The 15,902-nt window shown below is 43.0% G+C and overlaps 1 protein-coding gene across 3 annotated transcripts in view; it reads left to right on the forward strand.

Annotated features, from left to right (window-relative positions):
• cpne5a (copine Va) overlaps positions 1–15,902 on the forward strand; it is a 158,893-nt gene that overhangs the window by 101,084 nt on the left and 41,907 nt on the right. For all 3 annotated transcript variants that reach the window (XM_066644150.1, XM_066644151.1, XM_066644152.1), the window contains 4 exons: positions 4,264–4,305; positions 4,915–4,990; positions 9,817–9,870; positions 10,876–10,937. In XM_066644150.1, coding sequence (XP_066500247.1) covers positions 4,264–4,305; positions 4,915–4,990; positions 9,817–9,870; positions 10,876–10,937 — 234 coding nt within the window. The remainder of the gene's footprint in view (positions 1–4,263; positions 4,306–4,914; positions 4,991–9,816; positions 9,871–10,875; positions 10,938–15,902) is intronic.

Raw genomic sequence — 15,902 nt, forward strand, 5'->3', positions numbered from 1 at the left:
TGATCTTTTCTATTGGGATGTCTGAGTAAACAAGCCACCCACAATTTCCTTATAATTCTGATTGATGAGTTCTGCTGACTTCTGAACTCAGGTGATGCTTCCCAAACCCTGTTGGTTTATATGTTCATCAGCATCTATCCCTCAGAAAACCTCGATAAGCTTCTGAGAGACTGACTGGACGTAGCTTAGCATCATCCTCACTGTGGTTGTTGTAGGGTTTGTGGTCACGGCTGAATGAAGAAGATCATGTGACCAGTCAATACCAGTTTGTCTTGCTCAGTTATTATAATTACAAACAATGTTGTGAAAGAGAATCAGTATAAAGTGGTTAAAGAGAATGAATGGATGGATGAATGAAATATCAAACTGAATTAAAGACCCATCTGTGAGAATGTGGTTTTTATGTTAACATTGTTATGTTAATATTGTTGTTTACATACTACAGGATTTCAGGAATGAAATAAGTTGAAGTGTTCCAAACAGAGTCTAATTCATGTTTACATCATAAACCTAAGAAACCAATCCTGTCTAGGTCTGTCACATCAGCTGATACCCCAGTGGGCAGTGCTGGGGTAGAGGGGGTAGAGGGGGTCGCCCCACAATCCCTGAAACCCTGAGACTGAATCCACTTGTGTTGAATGGTGACATCTAAGCTATAATTTTAAAGCATTAAGGTGTCTTTGTTCTGGAAGAATGTCTCTCCAATAGATCAAGAATAGAGATGAGTGTTTAGGTGTGTAATCGATGACCACAGAGGGACCCAGTTCTGGATTGTGATTGGCTGAACCACATGGACACCATTACATAAAGCATTTATATTGCTGGAAGTCAGTTTGACTGCAATAGGATGCTGAGCATTTTAATGTGTTTTTAATCACTTGCAGCTTGCTGTTAGTCGATGGAGACATTTCCTGTGTGAATGAAGTGTCAGTAAACGGAATCGCTGGCCTGGCGTTCAGTTCATCACACCAAAAAGTTCCAAAGAACCAGTTTAAAATAGAATTAAACTCCTACTTCTCAGAAGGTCAATTCGCACTGACGGCTGTTTAATTCCTGTGTTTTCTGGCTAATGGCGCGTAATTGGTTGGTTTCAGGTTGAGATGAGAAACTAGAGAGTGAAGCTAAAAGAGCTGCATTTAATCACAATGCTCTCATTTTAAAAGTCACGGTAGAATGCCTCTCTTTTCAGGGTTAGAAAAGGTGCAAATGACCCACTCACGCTTGCCTCTTGTTTACTCTCATTACCTTTCTTTGAAGGAGACACATTCTACTCTGTTTCTTTCAGTGTAATTTACCTCCTTGTGCTGAGTGGGGAAAAAAGGCACTGTAATTCAGCTTTTGTACGGTGTGTTTTATCCCAGAGACTTCTCCTCTCTGCAAAAAGGGGATTTTTGGGGGCATAATGAGCCTCATTCTGACTCTTATTCTATGCTGTTTTACCATGTTTTCCTTTCCAAAAAAGGCATGTTTTTCTGTAGGTTGCTGTGATTCTCCTCCAGCTTCAAAAATCTCAGTAAAAGAACCACACCCAGCCACTCAATCCACTCCCAGCATACCCTGCATTCTACATAACTACACCCTCAAACACCAGCAACACACAAGCCACACCCATCAACATCCACATTCACCCTACCCACATATCCACATCCACCATGCAACTTAACCACACCCATGTTAATGAGAGTGATGATGTGTTGGTGGGTGTGGTTATGAAGGTTGGGTTGGTGGGTGTGGTTATGAAGGCCTCGGTTGGTGGGTGTGATTATGAAGGCTGGTTTGGTGGGTGAGGTTATGAAGGCTGGGTTGGTGGGTGAGGTTATGAAGGCTGGGTTGGTGGGTGAGGTTATGAAGGCTGGGTTGGTGGGTGTGGTTATGAAGGCTGGGTTGGTGGGTGTGGTTATGAAGGCCTGGGTTGGTGGGTGTGGTTATGAAGGCCTGAGTTGGTGGGTGTGCTTATTAAGGCTGGGTTGGTGGGTGTGGTTATGAAGACTGGGTTGGTGTGTGTGGTTATGAAGGCTGGGTTGGTGGGTGTGGTTATGAAGGCCTGAGTTGGTGGGTGTGGTTATGAAGGCCTGGGCTGGTGGGTGTGGTTATGAAGGCTGGTTCGGTGGGTGTGATTATGAAGGCTGGTTTGGTGGGTGAGGTTATGAAGGCTGGGTTGGTGGGTGTGGTTATGAAGGCTGGGTTGGTGGGTGTGGTTATGAAGGCCTGGGTTGGTGGGTGTGGTTATGAAGGCCTGAGTTGGTGGGTGTGCTTATTAAGGCTGGGTTGGTGGGTGTGGTTATGAAGACTGGGTTGGTGTGTGTGGTTATGAAGGCTGGGTTGGTGGGTGTGGTTATGAAGGCCTGAGTTGGTGGGTGTGGTTATGAAGGCCTGGGCTGGTGGGTGTGGTTATGAAGGCTGGTTCGGTGGGTGTGATTATGAAGGCTGGTTTGGTGGGTGAGGTTATGAAGGCTGGGTTGGTGGGTGAGGTTATGAAGGCTGGGTTGGTGGGTGAGGTTATGAAGGCTGGGTTGGTGGGTGTGGTTATGAAGGCTGGGTTGGTGGGTGTGGTTATGAAGGCCTGGGTTGGTGGGTGTGGTTATGAAGGCCTGAGTTGGTGGGTGTGCTTATTAAGGCTGGGTTGGTGGGTGTGGTTATGAAGACTGGGTTGGTGTGTGTGGTTATGAAGGCTGGGTTGGTGGGTGTGGTTATGAAGGCCTGAGTTGGTGGGTGTGGTTATGAAGGCCTGGGCTGGTGGGTGTGGTTATGAAGGCTGGTTCGGTGGGTGTGATTATGAAGGTTGGGTTGGTGGGTGTGGTTATGAAGGCCTGAGTTGGTGGGTGTGGTTATTAAGGTTGGGTTGGTGGGTGTGGTTATGAAGGCCTGGGTTGGTGGGTGTGGTTATGAAGGCTGGTTCGGTGGGTGTTATTATGAAGGTTGGTTTGGTGGGTGAGGTTATGAAGGCTGGGTTGCTGGGTAAGGTTATGAAGGCCTGGGTTGATGGGTGTGGTTATGAAGGCTGGGTTGGTGGGTGTGGTTATGAACGCTGGGTTGGTGAGTGTGGTTTTGAAGGCTGGGTTGCTGGGTGAGGTTATGAAGGTTGGGTTGGTGGGTGTGGTTATGAAGGCTGGGTTGGTGGGTGTGGTTATGAAGGCTGGGTTGCTGGCTGTGGTTATGAAGGCTGGGTTGCTGGGTGAGGTTATGAAGGTTGGGTTGCTGGCTGTGGTTATGAAGGTGGGTTGGTGGGTGCGGTTATGAAGGTTGGGTTGGTGGGTGTGGTTATGAAGGTGGGTTGGTGGGTGCGGTTATGAAGGTTGGGTTTGTGGGTGCGGTTATGAAGGCTGGGTTGGTGGGTGTGGTTATGAAGGTCTGGGTTGGTGGGTGTGGTTATGAAGGCTGGGATGGTGGGTGTGGTTATGAAGGTCTGGGTTGGTGGGTGTGGTTATGAAGGTTGGGATGGTGGGTGTGGTTATGAAGGCTGGGTTGGTGTGTGTGGTTTTGAAGACTGGGTTGGTGGGTGTGGTTATGAAGGCTGGGATGGTGGGTGTGGTTATGAAGGCTGGGTTTGTGGGTGTGGTTATTAAGGTTGGGTTGGTGGGTGTGGTTATGAAGGTTGGGTTGATGGGTGTGGTTATGAAGGTTGGGTTGATGGGTGTGGTTATGAAGGTTGGGTTGATGGGTGTGGTTATGAAGGCTGGGTTTTTGGATGCGGTTATGAAGGCTGGGTTGGTGGGTGTGGTTATGAAGGTCTGGGTTGGTGGGTGTGGTTATGAAGGCTGGGTTGGTGGATGTGGTTATGAAGGTCTGGGTTGGTGGGTGTGGTTATGAAGGTCTGGGTTGGTGGGTGTGGTTATGAAGGCTGGGTTGGTGGGTGTGGTTATGAAGGCCTGGGTTGGTGGATGTGGTTATGAAGGTCTGGGTTGGTGGGTGTGGTTATGAAGGTCTGGGTTGGTGGGTGTGGTTATGAAGGCCTGGGTTGGTGGGTGTTGTTACGAAGGCTAGGTCGGAGGGTGTGGTCATTTTTGTACATCTCAAGAAATCAGTTAAAGTGAGAATATGGGGTGACACAAGGCTAGAAACATACTACTGACACAAGCAAACACACATAAACACACTTGCTTTTCGCACACTCTTAATGCATTCATTTAGATTTTTTAGTCATTTGAATAGGTCAGTTGATGTGGAGCTAGATTTCTCATCAAACTTAGTAAAGATGCTAATAAAATACACTCCTGCTCCTGTCATGCTCTTATCATCAACCCTGTGCTGTGTATCTTACAGGTCAATTAAGGTGGAGATATATGACTGGGACAGAGATGGCAGGTGGGTTTCTCTAACACATATTCTCTTACTCACACATCAGACTGTGCAGGATCTGAGGCTGTTGTAAAAACAGATGTTGAAAAAAATCAATAGGTTCTTATTAACATATTGATAAATGTCCTTTAAAAAATCCCAATGGGAGGATGTTATTTCAGTTCTAGAGACAGGTCAAGTTTAAGGAGAAACCAAGCTGATTTTTTAAATTTTTTTGTTGCTTAGTATGTTTAATATGAACAACAATGTCTCACTCATTTAGAGCTTTCAAGCTGGGATTCTAATATCATGTTATGATAATTATTTGTATAAATGCAAATTAATTTCCTGATGATCAAGCCAACACTTTGACTTTTGTACCACTCAGGAGCCAAAAATATGTAATAAACATAGTTATAAAGTGTAATTATGTGTTTATAATAACATTCATGCGACTATGCATATATTTGTTGGTGTTCATTAAATATTATTCATAGAAATTGTGCAGAATTTCATCTCTCTTATTTCTGCTGATAATAAACCTCATTTGCTTGAATTTGAATCTCATCTTGCTATAGGCATCTCATTTAAGATGCTTAGACAGTAACTGGCTCATTTTTTTTTCTCGGCTCTCAGTCATGACTTCATTGGAGAGTTCACCACGAGCTACAGAGAACTTTCCCGAGGCCAGAGTCAGTTTAACGTGTATGAGGTGAGTGATGTTACTGATCGTTTCTCTAATGAAGGAGGAGGAAAGTGCAGGTCTGCTGTCAAGGCTAGTTTTGACACCAGACAAAATTTTCAACAGCTGTCATCAAATATTTATACTAAAAAAAGTAGTTGAAAGTTCTAAACTGCTAACACAGGTGACCTGGATGGCTTGTTCCAGGGGTGAAGGCTTTGATTAAAGCTAATGCTACTGCTTCACCACTCAGTATGTCTCCAAAGTGGCAGCTTTTCAGAAGAAGAGAAACTAAAGAGCTATTGGTTCCTTTTTACCACCAGATCTAAATCTTTTTTACATGTTGTTGATAAATGTGAGGCCATAAAACAGTTTTGTTTTCAAAGCCTCACACTGATTAAACCTGCCGCTTGTTCCGAGCCTCACACTGAGTAAACCCGCCACTTGTTCCGAGCCTCACCCTGAGTACACCCGCCGCTTGTTCCGAGCCTCACCCTGAGTACACCCGCCGCTTGTTCCGAGCCTCACGCTGAGTAAACCCGCCGCTTGTTCCGAGCCTCACGCTGAGTAAACCCGCTGCTTGTTCCGAGCCTCACGCTGAGTAAACCCGCCGCTTGTTCCGAGCCTCACGCTGAGTAAACCCGCCGCTTTTTCCGAGCCTCACGCTGAGTAAACCCGCCGCTTGTTCCGAGCCTCACCCTGAGTACACCCGCCGCTTGTTCCGAGCCTCACGCTGAGTAAACCCGCCGCTTGTTCCGAGCCTCATGCTGAGTAAATCCGCCGCTTGTTCCGAGCCACACGCTGAGTAAACCCGCCACTTGTTCCGAGCCTCATGCTGAGTAAACCTGCCGCTTGTTCCGAGCCTCACACTGTGTAAACCCGGCGCCTGTTCCGAGCCTCACACTGAGTAAACCTGCCGCTTGTTCCAAGCCTCACACTGTGTAAACCCGGCGCCTGTTCTGAGCCTCACACTGAGTAAACCCGCCGCTTGTTCTGAGCCTCACACTGAGTAAACCCGCCGCTTGTTCCAAGCATCACGCTGAGTAAACCCGCCGCTTGTTCTGAGCCTCACACTGAGTAAACCCGCCGCTTGTTCCAAGCATCACGCTGAGTAAACCCGCCGCTTGTTCCGAGCCTCACGCTGAGTAAACCCGCCGCTTGTTCCGAGCCTCACGCTGAGTAAATCCGCCGCTTGTTCCGAGCCTCACGCTGAGTAAACCCGCCGCTTGTTCCGAGCCTCACGCTGAGTAAACCCGCCGCTTGTTCCGAGCCTCACGCTGAGTAAATCCGCCGCTTGTTCTGAGCCTCACGCTGAGTAAACCCGCCGCTTGTTCCGAGCCTCACGCTGAGTAAATCCGCCGCTTGTTCCGAGCCTCACGCTGAGTAAACCTGCTGCTTGTTCCGAGCCTCACGGTGAGTAAACCTGCCGCTTGTTCAGAGCCTCACACTGAGTAAACCTGCCGTTGTTCTGAGCCTCACACTGAGTAAACCCACCGCTTGTTCTGAACCTCACACTGAGTAAACCCACCGATTGTTCCGAGCGTCACACTGAGTAAACCCACCGATTGTTCCGAGCGTCACACTGAGTAAACCCGCCGCTTGTTCCGAGCCTCACGCTGTCTGCATGTCCAAAACTGTGCCCTATTCACTATACTGTGCACTATTGGGTTCCGCCATTTTGTATGAGTGTCCGAAAACCTAGTGCAGAATTTTCACTGCACGCAAACAATCCCACAATGCACCACAAAAGTTAGTGTACAACTCATATACACTTGCTGACATTAGTGGATAGCAGATACCCATAATGCACAGCATTGTTTGATAAAACACCTGCATGAGTTAGTGTCTGAAATCGCTCACTACCCTCCTGTATTCAGTTCCCTATAATTGTTGCCCTGTATAACGTGTACTATGGAGAATAGTAAATAGGGAGCCATTTCGGACACCGTGTGAGTAAACCTGGCGCTTGTTCCGAGCCACACTCTGAGTAAACACGGTGCACGTTCCCACACAGTTTTCACAGAGGTCTGATGAGAGCATTTTGTTGATTTTTGAGGAGTGTTTTGGCATATTTCTGTTTTGTGTTTTCTATGTAAACTTTTCTAAACCCTTCACACAAAACCCACATTTAGTGTTACACACACAGACATATCAATACATGTTTCCCAGGGGCTTTACTACGTTAACCTGGACACCCCTAAGTTTATATTTATTCCAACTTTTTCTAAATCTACCACATTAGATGGCATACGCTATTCTAGGGATATTATTTGGAGTGTTTAGAAATGCAGATGAGCTGTGGGGCGCTTGGCTGAATGATCTGACAGCATTATTGAGTAATATTCTGTCAGAGATGATGTGTAATTAAAGAAGGTTTCATTCACCCTGCTGGGAGAGGAGCTGGTGACTGTGTGATATTAGCTGCTCTCTCACTGGCCCTATGTGCCTCACTCATTACACACTGTGTCCAGGTGGATTAGGTGCTTAAGGAGAGCCGTGTCACTTCTAAATGGCCTGAGGTCTGGAGATGGGTATTTGGGGTTGGGTGGGGGGTGTATGGAATGGTTATTGAGTGGATGAATGTGAGGAGTGGGAACATGTAAATTAGACTCTGTTCCAATTGTCACCCTACTCCCTGAATAGTGCACTTCACATATTGCAAAACTAATACTATTACACCACTGCACTGTTCATTTCACAGAGCGGAGGACGGTATGTGATATTCAAACGTTTTGCAGAATTTCAGACTCTGCATCAAAATCAAAGCATAAGGGAACATTAAAGATAAAGAAGAAAAGAAAGAGAGAATAAGCACAGAAGAAGAAGAAGAAGAAGATTGAGAGAAAAAGAGAGAGTGAAAGCGAAAATAGAGAGAAAGTGAAAAAGACAACAGAAATGATATAGTGGGAGCATTAAATACAAAGAAGACAGAGAGAGGGTGAGAGAGAGAAGAAAAGAGATAGAATAAAGAAAAAGAGACAGTAGAAATGAGTTAGAGGGAGCATTAGAGACAAGAAGAGAGAGAGAAAGAAAGATTTAGCAGAAGTGAGTAAGAGAGAGAGAGAGAGAGAGAGAGAGAGAGAGAGAGCATAGGTATAAGTGAGGATGTGTGTGGGTGTACTCTGCTATTATCTCTGTAGGGTGATGAGGTGATGAAGGATGTGAGTGCTGGGGTAATGGAGCGTGGTGGTCTCAGCAGGGTCCAGATTGAGCAGGACAGACCCCTGGAGGACAGGACGGAATCACAATCCAGTTCCTCAGAGCAGTTTAAGTGCCCTGTTGTGAAAAGCGCACCCTTTATTACAGACTCCTAACTGCTTCTGGCCCTGGAAACTGGCCTGTGAGAAACAATGAGGAATACAATGACTTCATTTATTTAAGGAACACCAAATAAAGTATTAATTGTGATAGATCTCCACTCTGGATGGGTTCGTTTTTCTCAGTGTTTATGTAAACAATCCAGACACAGTATATTCCAGACTTTATATCTGAAGTGGATGAGGCTGCTCAGAACAAGAACGATAAAATCAGTTAATGTTGTCATATACCCTTCTCGTTTAATCAGCTATTAATTATTACACTGATCAGCCAAAATATTAAAAACGAGCTGTTTCTTTTCTACACTCATTGTCCATTTCATCAGCATCACTGACACACTGCCACCACCACCATGGCAGTGTCACAAGATGGACTAGTGTGTGTAATTATAGAACTACAAATTGGTACCTATATGGTAAGTGGAGCTGATAAAATGGAAAGTGAATGAAGAAAAAGAGGAGGTAATTATCGTATTATGGCTGATCAGTGAATATTTGAGCATAGATTCAAATATATATACATACATACATGCATTTTGCATTACTAATTAATAACCTAATAACTAATAACCTTGGGCCAATTAAGCATAATTAATGATATTCATTGCCTTTAAAGGAACACTAGGTAGCATTTTTACCTTAAAATTATAGCTTCAGACTCATTGTGATGCTTCACTGACCTGTAATAGAGAGAACAGGGTCTCTGTCTTTGCTACTCTGGGCTCAGCACTGCAGAAACTGCATTATGTAACTTTTGGAGGATGATAGGAATCCACCCCAACCCTTGATTTCAGGACAGTGCTGTAAATGTAAATTACACTCTGCAACTGAGCAGGAAATACCAAATCTCACCTAGTGTTCCATTAACAATAATAAATTCAACCCTTACATTTCATTTCAACAGTCAGAGAAGCCTGGTCCTAGCCCTAAAACATCAGCATCAAGGCAAAGACCAGTTTGATTGTGGACTGGTCAGTTTTAGACAAATTTTTAATGAATCCCTGCAAGAAATAATAACTAATAATAATAAAATAACAATCCAGCTAGTGACTTTTATTTATTAGACATTATGTACAATACAAATATTAAACTTGGCCAACATCTTGTGGAGGACCCACTCTATGGAGCATAAACTGCTTCTGTCACTGTAAAGCAAATTATTTCATCGAACAAGTAATCATATTGCTATGATTATCAGTAATTGTAATCTTATTTATATAATCTTCCATATTAAATAATCACTTAATGTCACAGCAGTGTGTGAATACAGAATTTTCCTTTAGCAGAACTTGTGTCTGTATTTGAAGCTGCAGATGTGCAGAAAACCTCTGTGATTTGATCTAACTCTACTGTGTTTCAGCTGAAACTACCTTTTGTACAGATTCCTGTTCTTTCTGCTTCACCCACCTCTGCTGTGAATGGAGAGACGGTGCTTCTTTGTTGTTAAAGGGTGACGGCTGTGTGAAGAGATTTCTCACATCTATTGTTCTTTCAGCTTGTTGGAAATGTCGGTGTCATTTGTCATTTTGGGGTTTTCAGGTGGTGAACGCCAAAAAGAAAATCAAGAAACGAAGATACATCAACTCTGGAACAGTGAGTGTGTCCTACATATTTTTACTCATACGGTCTATCCTTAATAGTGTCTTGTGCCTGCTTAATAACACTATCTGGTGCTCACCAAATAGTATCTGTTGCTCACTTATCTCTTAGCTCACTTAACAGCACCCAGTGTTCAGTTCACAGCATCTGGGGAAAAGTTAGTATGCAGTTCTCACTCTTCTGTATGTAGTGCTCACTTATTAGTATCTGTTTCAGATCCAGTACTATTTGGTGCTCACCATTTAGTACCTATTTCTTGCTTAATAGCATCTGGTGCTCATTTGATACTAACTTTTGCTCAGGGAAAAATAGCGGGCCATCCCAAGATAATATGCTCACCAAATAGATTCTGCTGCTCCCGTAACAGTATCTGATCCTAACCTTAAAGTATCTGGTGCTCAATAATATCTGGTGCCAACCACATAATATCTGATGCGGTGCTCACTAAATAGCATCTGGTACTTACCACAGTAAAATATGTTTACCATTTAGTACCTGTTGCTCACCTGACACAATCTAGTGCACACTTAACAATATCTGGTGCTCACTTGTTAGTATCTGGTGCTCACCACTTATTACCTGATGCTCACAAAATAGTTTCTGGTGTTCACCATGTTGTATCTGGTGCTTACTTGATAGTATCTAGTGCTCATATAACGATATTTCGTGCTGATTTGTTAGTATCAGGTGCTTATCAGTTAAATGTTCAGATTCTGAGTGCATTTGTGGAAAACTGTGTGTAATTAAACTCCAGTGTGGCACAGCCAGGGTCCTGTTTTGTCATGACAATAATAATGAGCAGGAGTCAGCTGCCTTGACAGACGTTTGTGTGTGTGTGTGTGTGTGTGTGTGTGAGAGAGAAAGAAAGAGAGAGAGAGAGAGGGAGAGAAAGAGAGAGAGAAATAGAGAGACGGGTCATTATGAGGCAGATGTAGTGCGCAGGACATACGCTGTGTGATGGCAAGTGCAGTAAATTTTCTGTTTTCTTAAATTCCCAAGGTGACTTTGCTTTCATTCTCTGTGGAGGCGGAACACACTTTCCTTGACTACATCAAGGCAGGGTGAGTACCAAGCCTTGCACACACACACACACACACACACACACACAAACAAACACACACACATAAGCAGGCGGACGTGCACGACAAAATGATTGTCTTCTCTGCGTTCCTTACTCTCTCCATAGATGAAAGTGTCAAAGCAATTTGAACAAGCATTTTCCATATCAGGCCTCAATTTTGAGCCACGCAGCAGGCCCATAAAACACTGTGAAAATGCATCATAACATGGACGCCGTGCATGAATATTGAATGTTTCACATCAATTCAAGCCTTTATTATGCTGCAGTCACAGAGCTGGCACGGTTTCACTCATACACTTTGTTGAAATGGCAGTTTATTAGACATACCTTTATAGCAACAACAGAGGCAACTTTATAGGTCATTTCTATCAGGATACACCAGGTACACAAAGTAGAAGCAGTGTCATTTGATGCACTATTTGTCAGCCACTCCATCCAGCAATGAAATAGTACCAGTATAAACCCCTGCTACTGTTAATACTATTACTGCTACAACTACTACTATTCCTATTACTTCTACCACCATTATTATTATTATTATTATTATTATTATTATTATTGTTATCATTGCTACTGCTGCTGCTACTACTACGACCTATATTAACTACTGCTTTACTGTTAATAAAGCTACAGCTACTACTATACAACTATTATTAGTGCTTTTAATATCACTACAATTACAACTGCAGCTGCTACTTCTGCTGCTCTTTATATTGCTACTACTAATATTACAGTTGATACTGCTACTTTACACTAAACTACTGCTGTTAATGCAAGCACTAATACAGATACTGACTATACTCCTACTACTACTACGGATATTGTTAATTTTCATGATACGACTGAGGTGAACAATGAAGCGAAAGCATGTGCTGAGTTGTATGCAACATTTTAATAAACAACAGTGAGGAAGCGAAACTAAATATTACATAGTAACACCACCCAATAAACCGCAAGACACAGACGTCAAGACAGACCTTAAATAGAGAACATACCTCGGATCCCCTGTGAAATTAGTCACATGATCAGCTCCAGCTCACAGGTGTGGGGCTCTGAAGTGAGGGAAAGCAGACACAAGTACATCCTTATATCAATATTGCTACTACTTGCATGGATCTCATAATTTCTGAGCTGAGCTTGGCTTAGAGACAGAGCAATATTTAGGTCAGTAGTGTAAACACTAGCCAAGTTGTAACTGATATGGAGACTGAGAGCTAATGTTAAATGGTCAATAAAATGAACAGATTGAGACTAGTCAATTTTTTAAATTTTATTATTATTATTATTGTGTGTGTTTTGACCCTCTAGGCCACTGTAAATAACACTGCCAGAAAAACTGAGCCCCTGTTATTTGAACTGAATCTGCTTTCACTACCTTATTGTTAATTTAGTCATAATTATATGGCAGTGACTGTGCACTTATGTTATATTTGCAGTGTGGCTGAAATTGAAATTTATTAGAACGTGTTTGGGGTTGAATGACCCACCTCACGCCCTCCTTGGCTACACTCCTCTTAGTCCACTTCTAAAGTGTTTGTACTTAATAACCTCTCCACTCTCTGTTACACTGTGCACCAGTGAAAAAATAAAAAATAAAGAAAAACACAGAGCTAAAGCCAGACACAACAAACAGAGCTGTTGGGGAGAGTACAGTAATCATCACTTCAGGTTGCCAGGTCTTCTCCAGTTTGCTCTGATGAAAGGCTCACTTTTCTAAATGGAAGTCCTGATTGCAAGAAAACACTAATCTCTCTGTCCCTGGCCCCTTTCGCACAGACGTGTCTGGACATTGATTTTATTTACTAGTGTGGCCTGCTGTAAATCCTTTCGCAACTTCACCTGCCCAAAGACTGCAGGAGGGAGGCTGGTGGCTGGTGCCTTTGGAAAGTAAGCCTGAAGTAATGAAGGGGAAAAAAATCAATTGTTTTTAGAGCATTTAAGAGAATCTCAGGTTGAACAAATTACACTCTAAATTGTGCTACAAAGGCAGGTTAATTCAGTGTTAGAAGTCATTGTTGAGCATTCTCCTTTTCGTTGCTCTCGTTTAAAGCATGTTTCTGTTGGTCTGCTTTAGTCAAGGCCTGTACTTTGTACTGAGGCATCTGAATTACGGTGGTGTTGAAAAGGTGGGCTCGAGAGGCTGAGTCTTTGGTGGTAATGATGGCTTCACTGATGATGGAATAATTTTTCCATGCTGTTCTTTGCTGACAGGATAGCTCAAGGCTCTTGGTTTGCTCCATGGTGATTTCTTGGCCTAAATAAGTGTAGCAGTTGACTTCTCCAATAGGCCCAGGGCTGTCTTGATCCCCAATTTTAATGCAATTATTAGTCGTCTCATACTCCACCATCTTAATGAATCTCACACTGATTGCACACAGTGTCCTCAGCCTCAGGAGCACAGAAGCAAACACAAGCATATGCTGCCACTGATGCGACCACACTGAACAGTTTTCAAATCAAAAAGAACATCATGGGGCACCACTAAATGCAATTTAGCAGGGTACATGCCCCAGTAAATTGTTGCTGGGCCCCACTAAAATCACAGCAGTAAAATGTTAATTTTATCCTGGATTGTTGCGCAGGGGGCGGCACGGTGGGGCAGCAGGTAGTGTCGCAGTCACAGAGCTCCGGGGACCTTGAGGTTGTGGGTTCAAGTCCCGCTCCGGGTGACTCTCTGTGAGGAATTTGGTGTGTTCTCCCCATGCCCACGTGGGTTTCCTCCGGGTGCTCTGGTTTCCTCCCACAGTCCAAAAACACACACTGGTAGGTGGATTGGTGACTCAAAAGTGTCGTAGGTGTGAGTGTGTGAATGAATGTGTGAGTGTGTGTTGCCCTGTGAAGGACTGGTGTCCCCTCCAGGGTGTATTCCCCGCCTTGTGCCCAATGATTCTAGGTAGGCTCTGGACCCACCGTGACCCTGAACTGCATAAGCGGTTCCAGATAATGAATGAATGACTGAATTGTTAAGCAGAACTACAGAACATGCTGGGTGAAGTCACTACAGGAACTACATTACCCACAATGCCCCTGCATCATTCCAGAAGCTTGTGCAGCTAAACCTTTCAATCAGAGCTGGTTTCATTTCTGAATCGTTAAGTTCTAGACAATGTCATGTTAAAACAGGAGCTGGAGAAGGTCAACAACACAATTCTCTTAGTGAACCCCATGTGTATGTCAGAGGAAATGTGGATGCCGTTTTGGCCAGTGGCACAACTAAGGAGATTTATACAGTTTCTCTTTTTATTTGTTCAAGAAAGTGCACATAAGTAGAAATGCAGTTAGTAAAAATGCCTTTAGCGTTCATTTGTATTTCACTTCTTATCCATGGATTGAGAGGGGGCCGTCATACCTACCCTGAGAGTACTGCTAAGGAACCTCTTGGACTTGAATATATGTTATTTGTGCATTCCTAATAATGTTCAGAATGTCCTGACATGTGAAACGACATTTTCTAAGCGAAATTAACTGACCAAGGCATCTGTAGAGCTGAAACAAACTTAAGACTTTTTTTAATCAATATAGGTACTTAAAATATATTGCCAGATTATGGCTAGACGTAGGAAACTGATTTTTATAATATGCCTTGTCTACGTGTATAAGCTGCAGTGGCCTGCCATTCCTGTCTACATTAATAACAGACTTCATTCAAGGCTTCGTCTCTGCATATAAACGAATGTAGTATAATCCAAGAACATTTGTATTACTGTAGTATGCATTTTTACATTAGAGCCATATATTGTTACACAGGACAGTGCTAAAAGAGAATTGGACACACCCAGTGTCTGTATTTATCTGTGTTATTAAGTCTTTCCTCAGGTAATAATTGGCTTCCCATTTCTGTAGTTGCTAACAGCAGTAAAGCGCTGTAATGCTGGTGCTATCTCAGAGCTGCATGTGTTTTCTTATTGATCCGTCAGTGCCCTGGTTAATGACCCATGCCTGCAGGACTTCCTGTGTCCTACTTCAGCTACTGACCACTTTCCACCCACACTGTGTCAGTCAATCAGAGACTGGGCCTGAAATACAGCTGGAGAAAGTCACACTGTGATATTTTTATATTACTTTTAAACTTATTCATTTGACAGATGCTCTAATCTATAGTGATTTACCAGATGGATAAACTGGTGGGTGAAATGGTCTAATCCCATTCGAGGAAAAAAAAAAACTTGGAGAACTTAATAAGTGGATTATTTAAAAAAATAATAAAATAAAAATAATAATAAACCATGGCATTTGCATAATTTACTGCATATTTTATATTTTGTCACGGTCCAAAGCGTAACGTGTCTCTCCAAAATAATAACTTTACAAGAAGCATTTGAAAAAAATAAACGTTTAAATGTCAAACTCAGTTTTCAGGGAGGTGAGGAGGTTAAAAAATAAAAACACTTTCCAGTAATTCAGAGTCAGTCTCAGTTTGGTTGGCAGTGGATTCAACATTTGTCTTAGCACAACCATTGACAACTGACACAACTGACAGCTAGAGGTTGCAGACCTCTGTGTAGTGATGCTACAAACTATTTATTGGTGTAACAGATGTGAGATATTTTATATCGCATGTTTATATTGCATCGAAGGAGATGTAATTCAATGTGTACAAAGGGTAGGGTAGGATTCATCATTAAGAATCCAGTGTTGCCCACTTTAATCAAAATCAGTGGAAAACTATTGCACATTTACATCCTGTTATATCCATATGCATTTGACATGTTAGAAAACTAAGCATAAGGCTTCTGCAAAAGTTATGCCACATGTTTGATTAAGTTAAAATTTTTTTCCCCAGTTTCTTATTTTCAAAGAGGTGATAGGTGTCCAGTTTGTAATCCTTATGATAATAATTGTAACCAATCCATATAACAACCCCCTGGCTGTATTACTAATGCTGATATAATATGTATTGATTCAAACTTGGCAACAACAAATTTTGGCCCAGAGCTACATGAAA

Source organism: Hoplias malabaricus, chromosome 14 (assembly GCF_029633855.1).
Source record: "Hoplias malabaricus isolate fHopMal1 chromosome 14, fHopMal1.hap1, whole genome shotgun sequence".
Taxonomy (NCBI): Eukaryota; Metazoa; Chordata; class Actinopteri; order Characiformes; family Erythrinidae; genus Hoplias; species Hoplias malabaricus.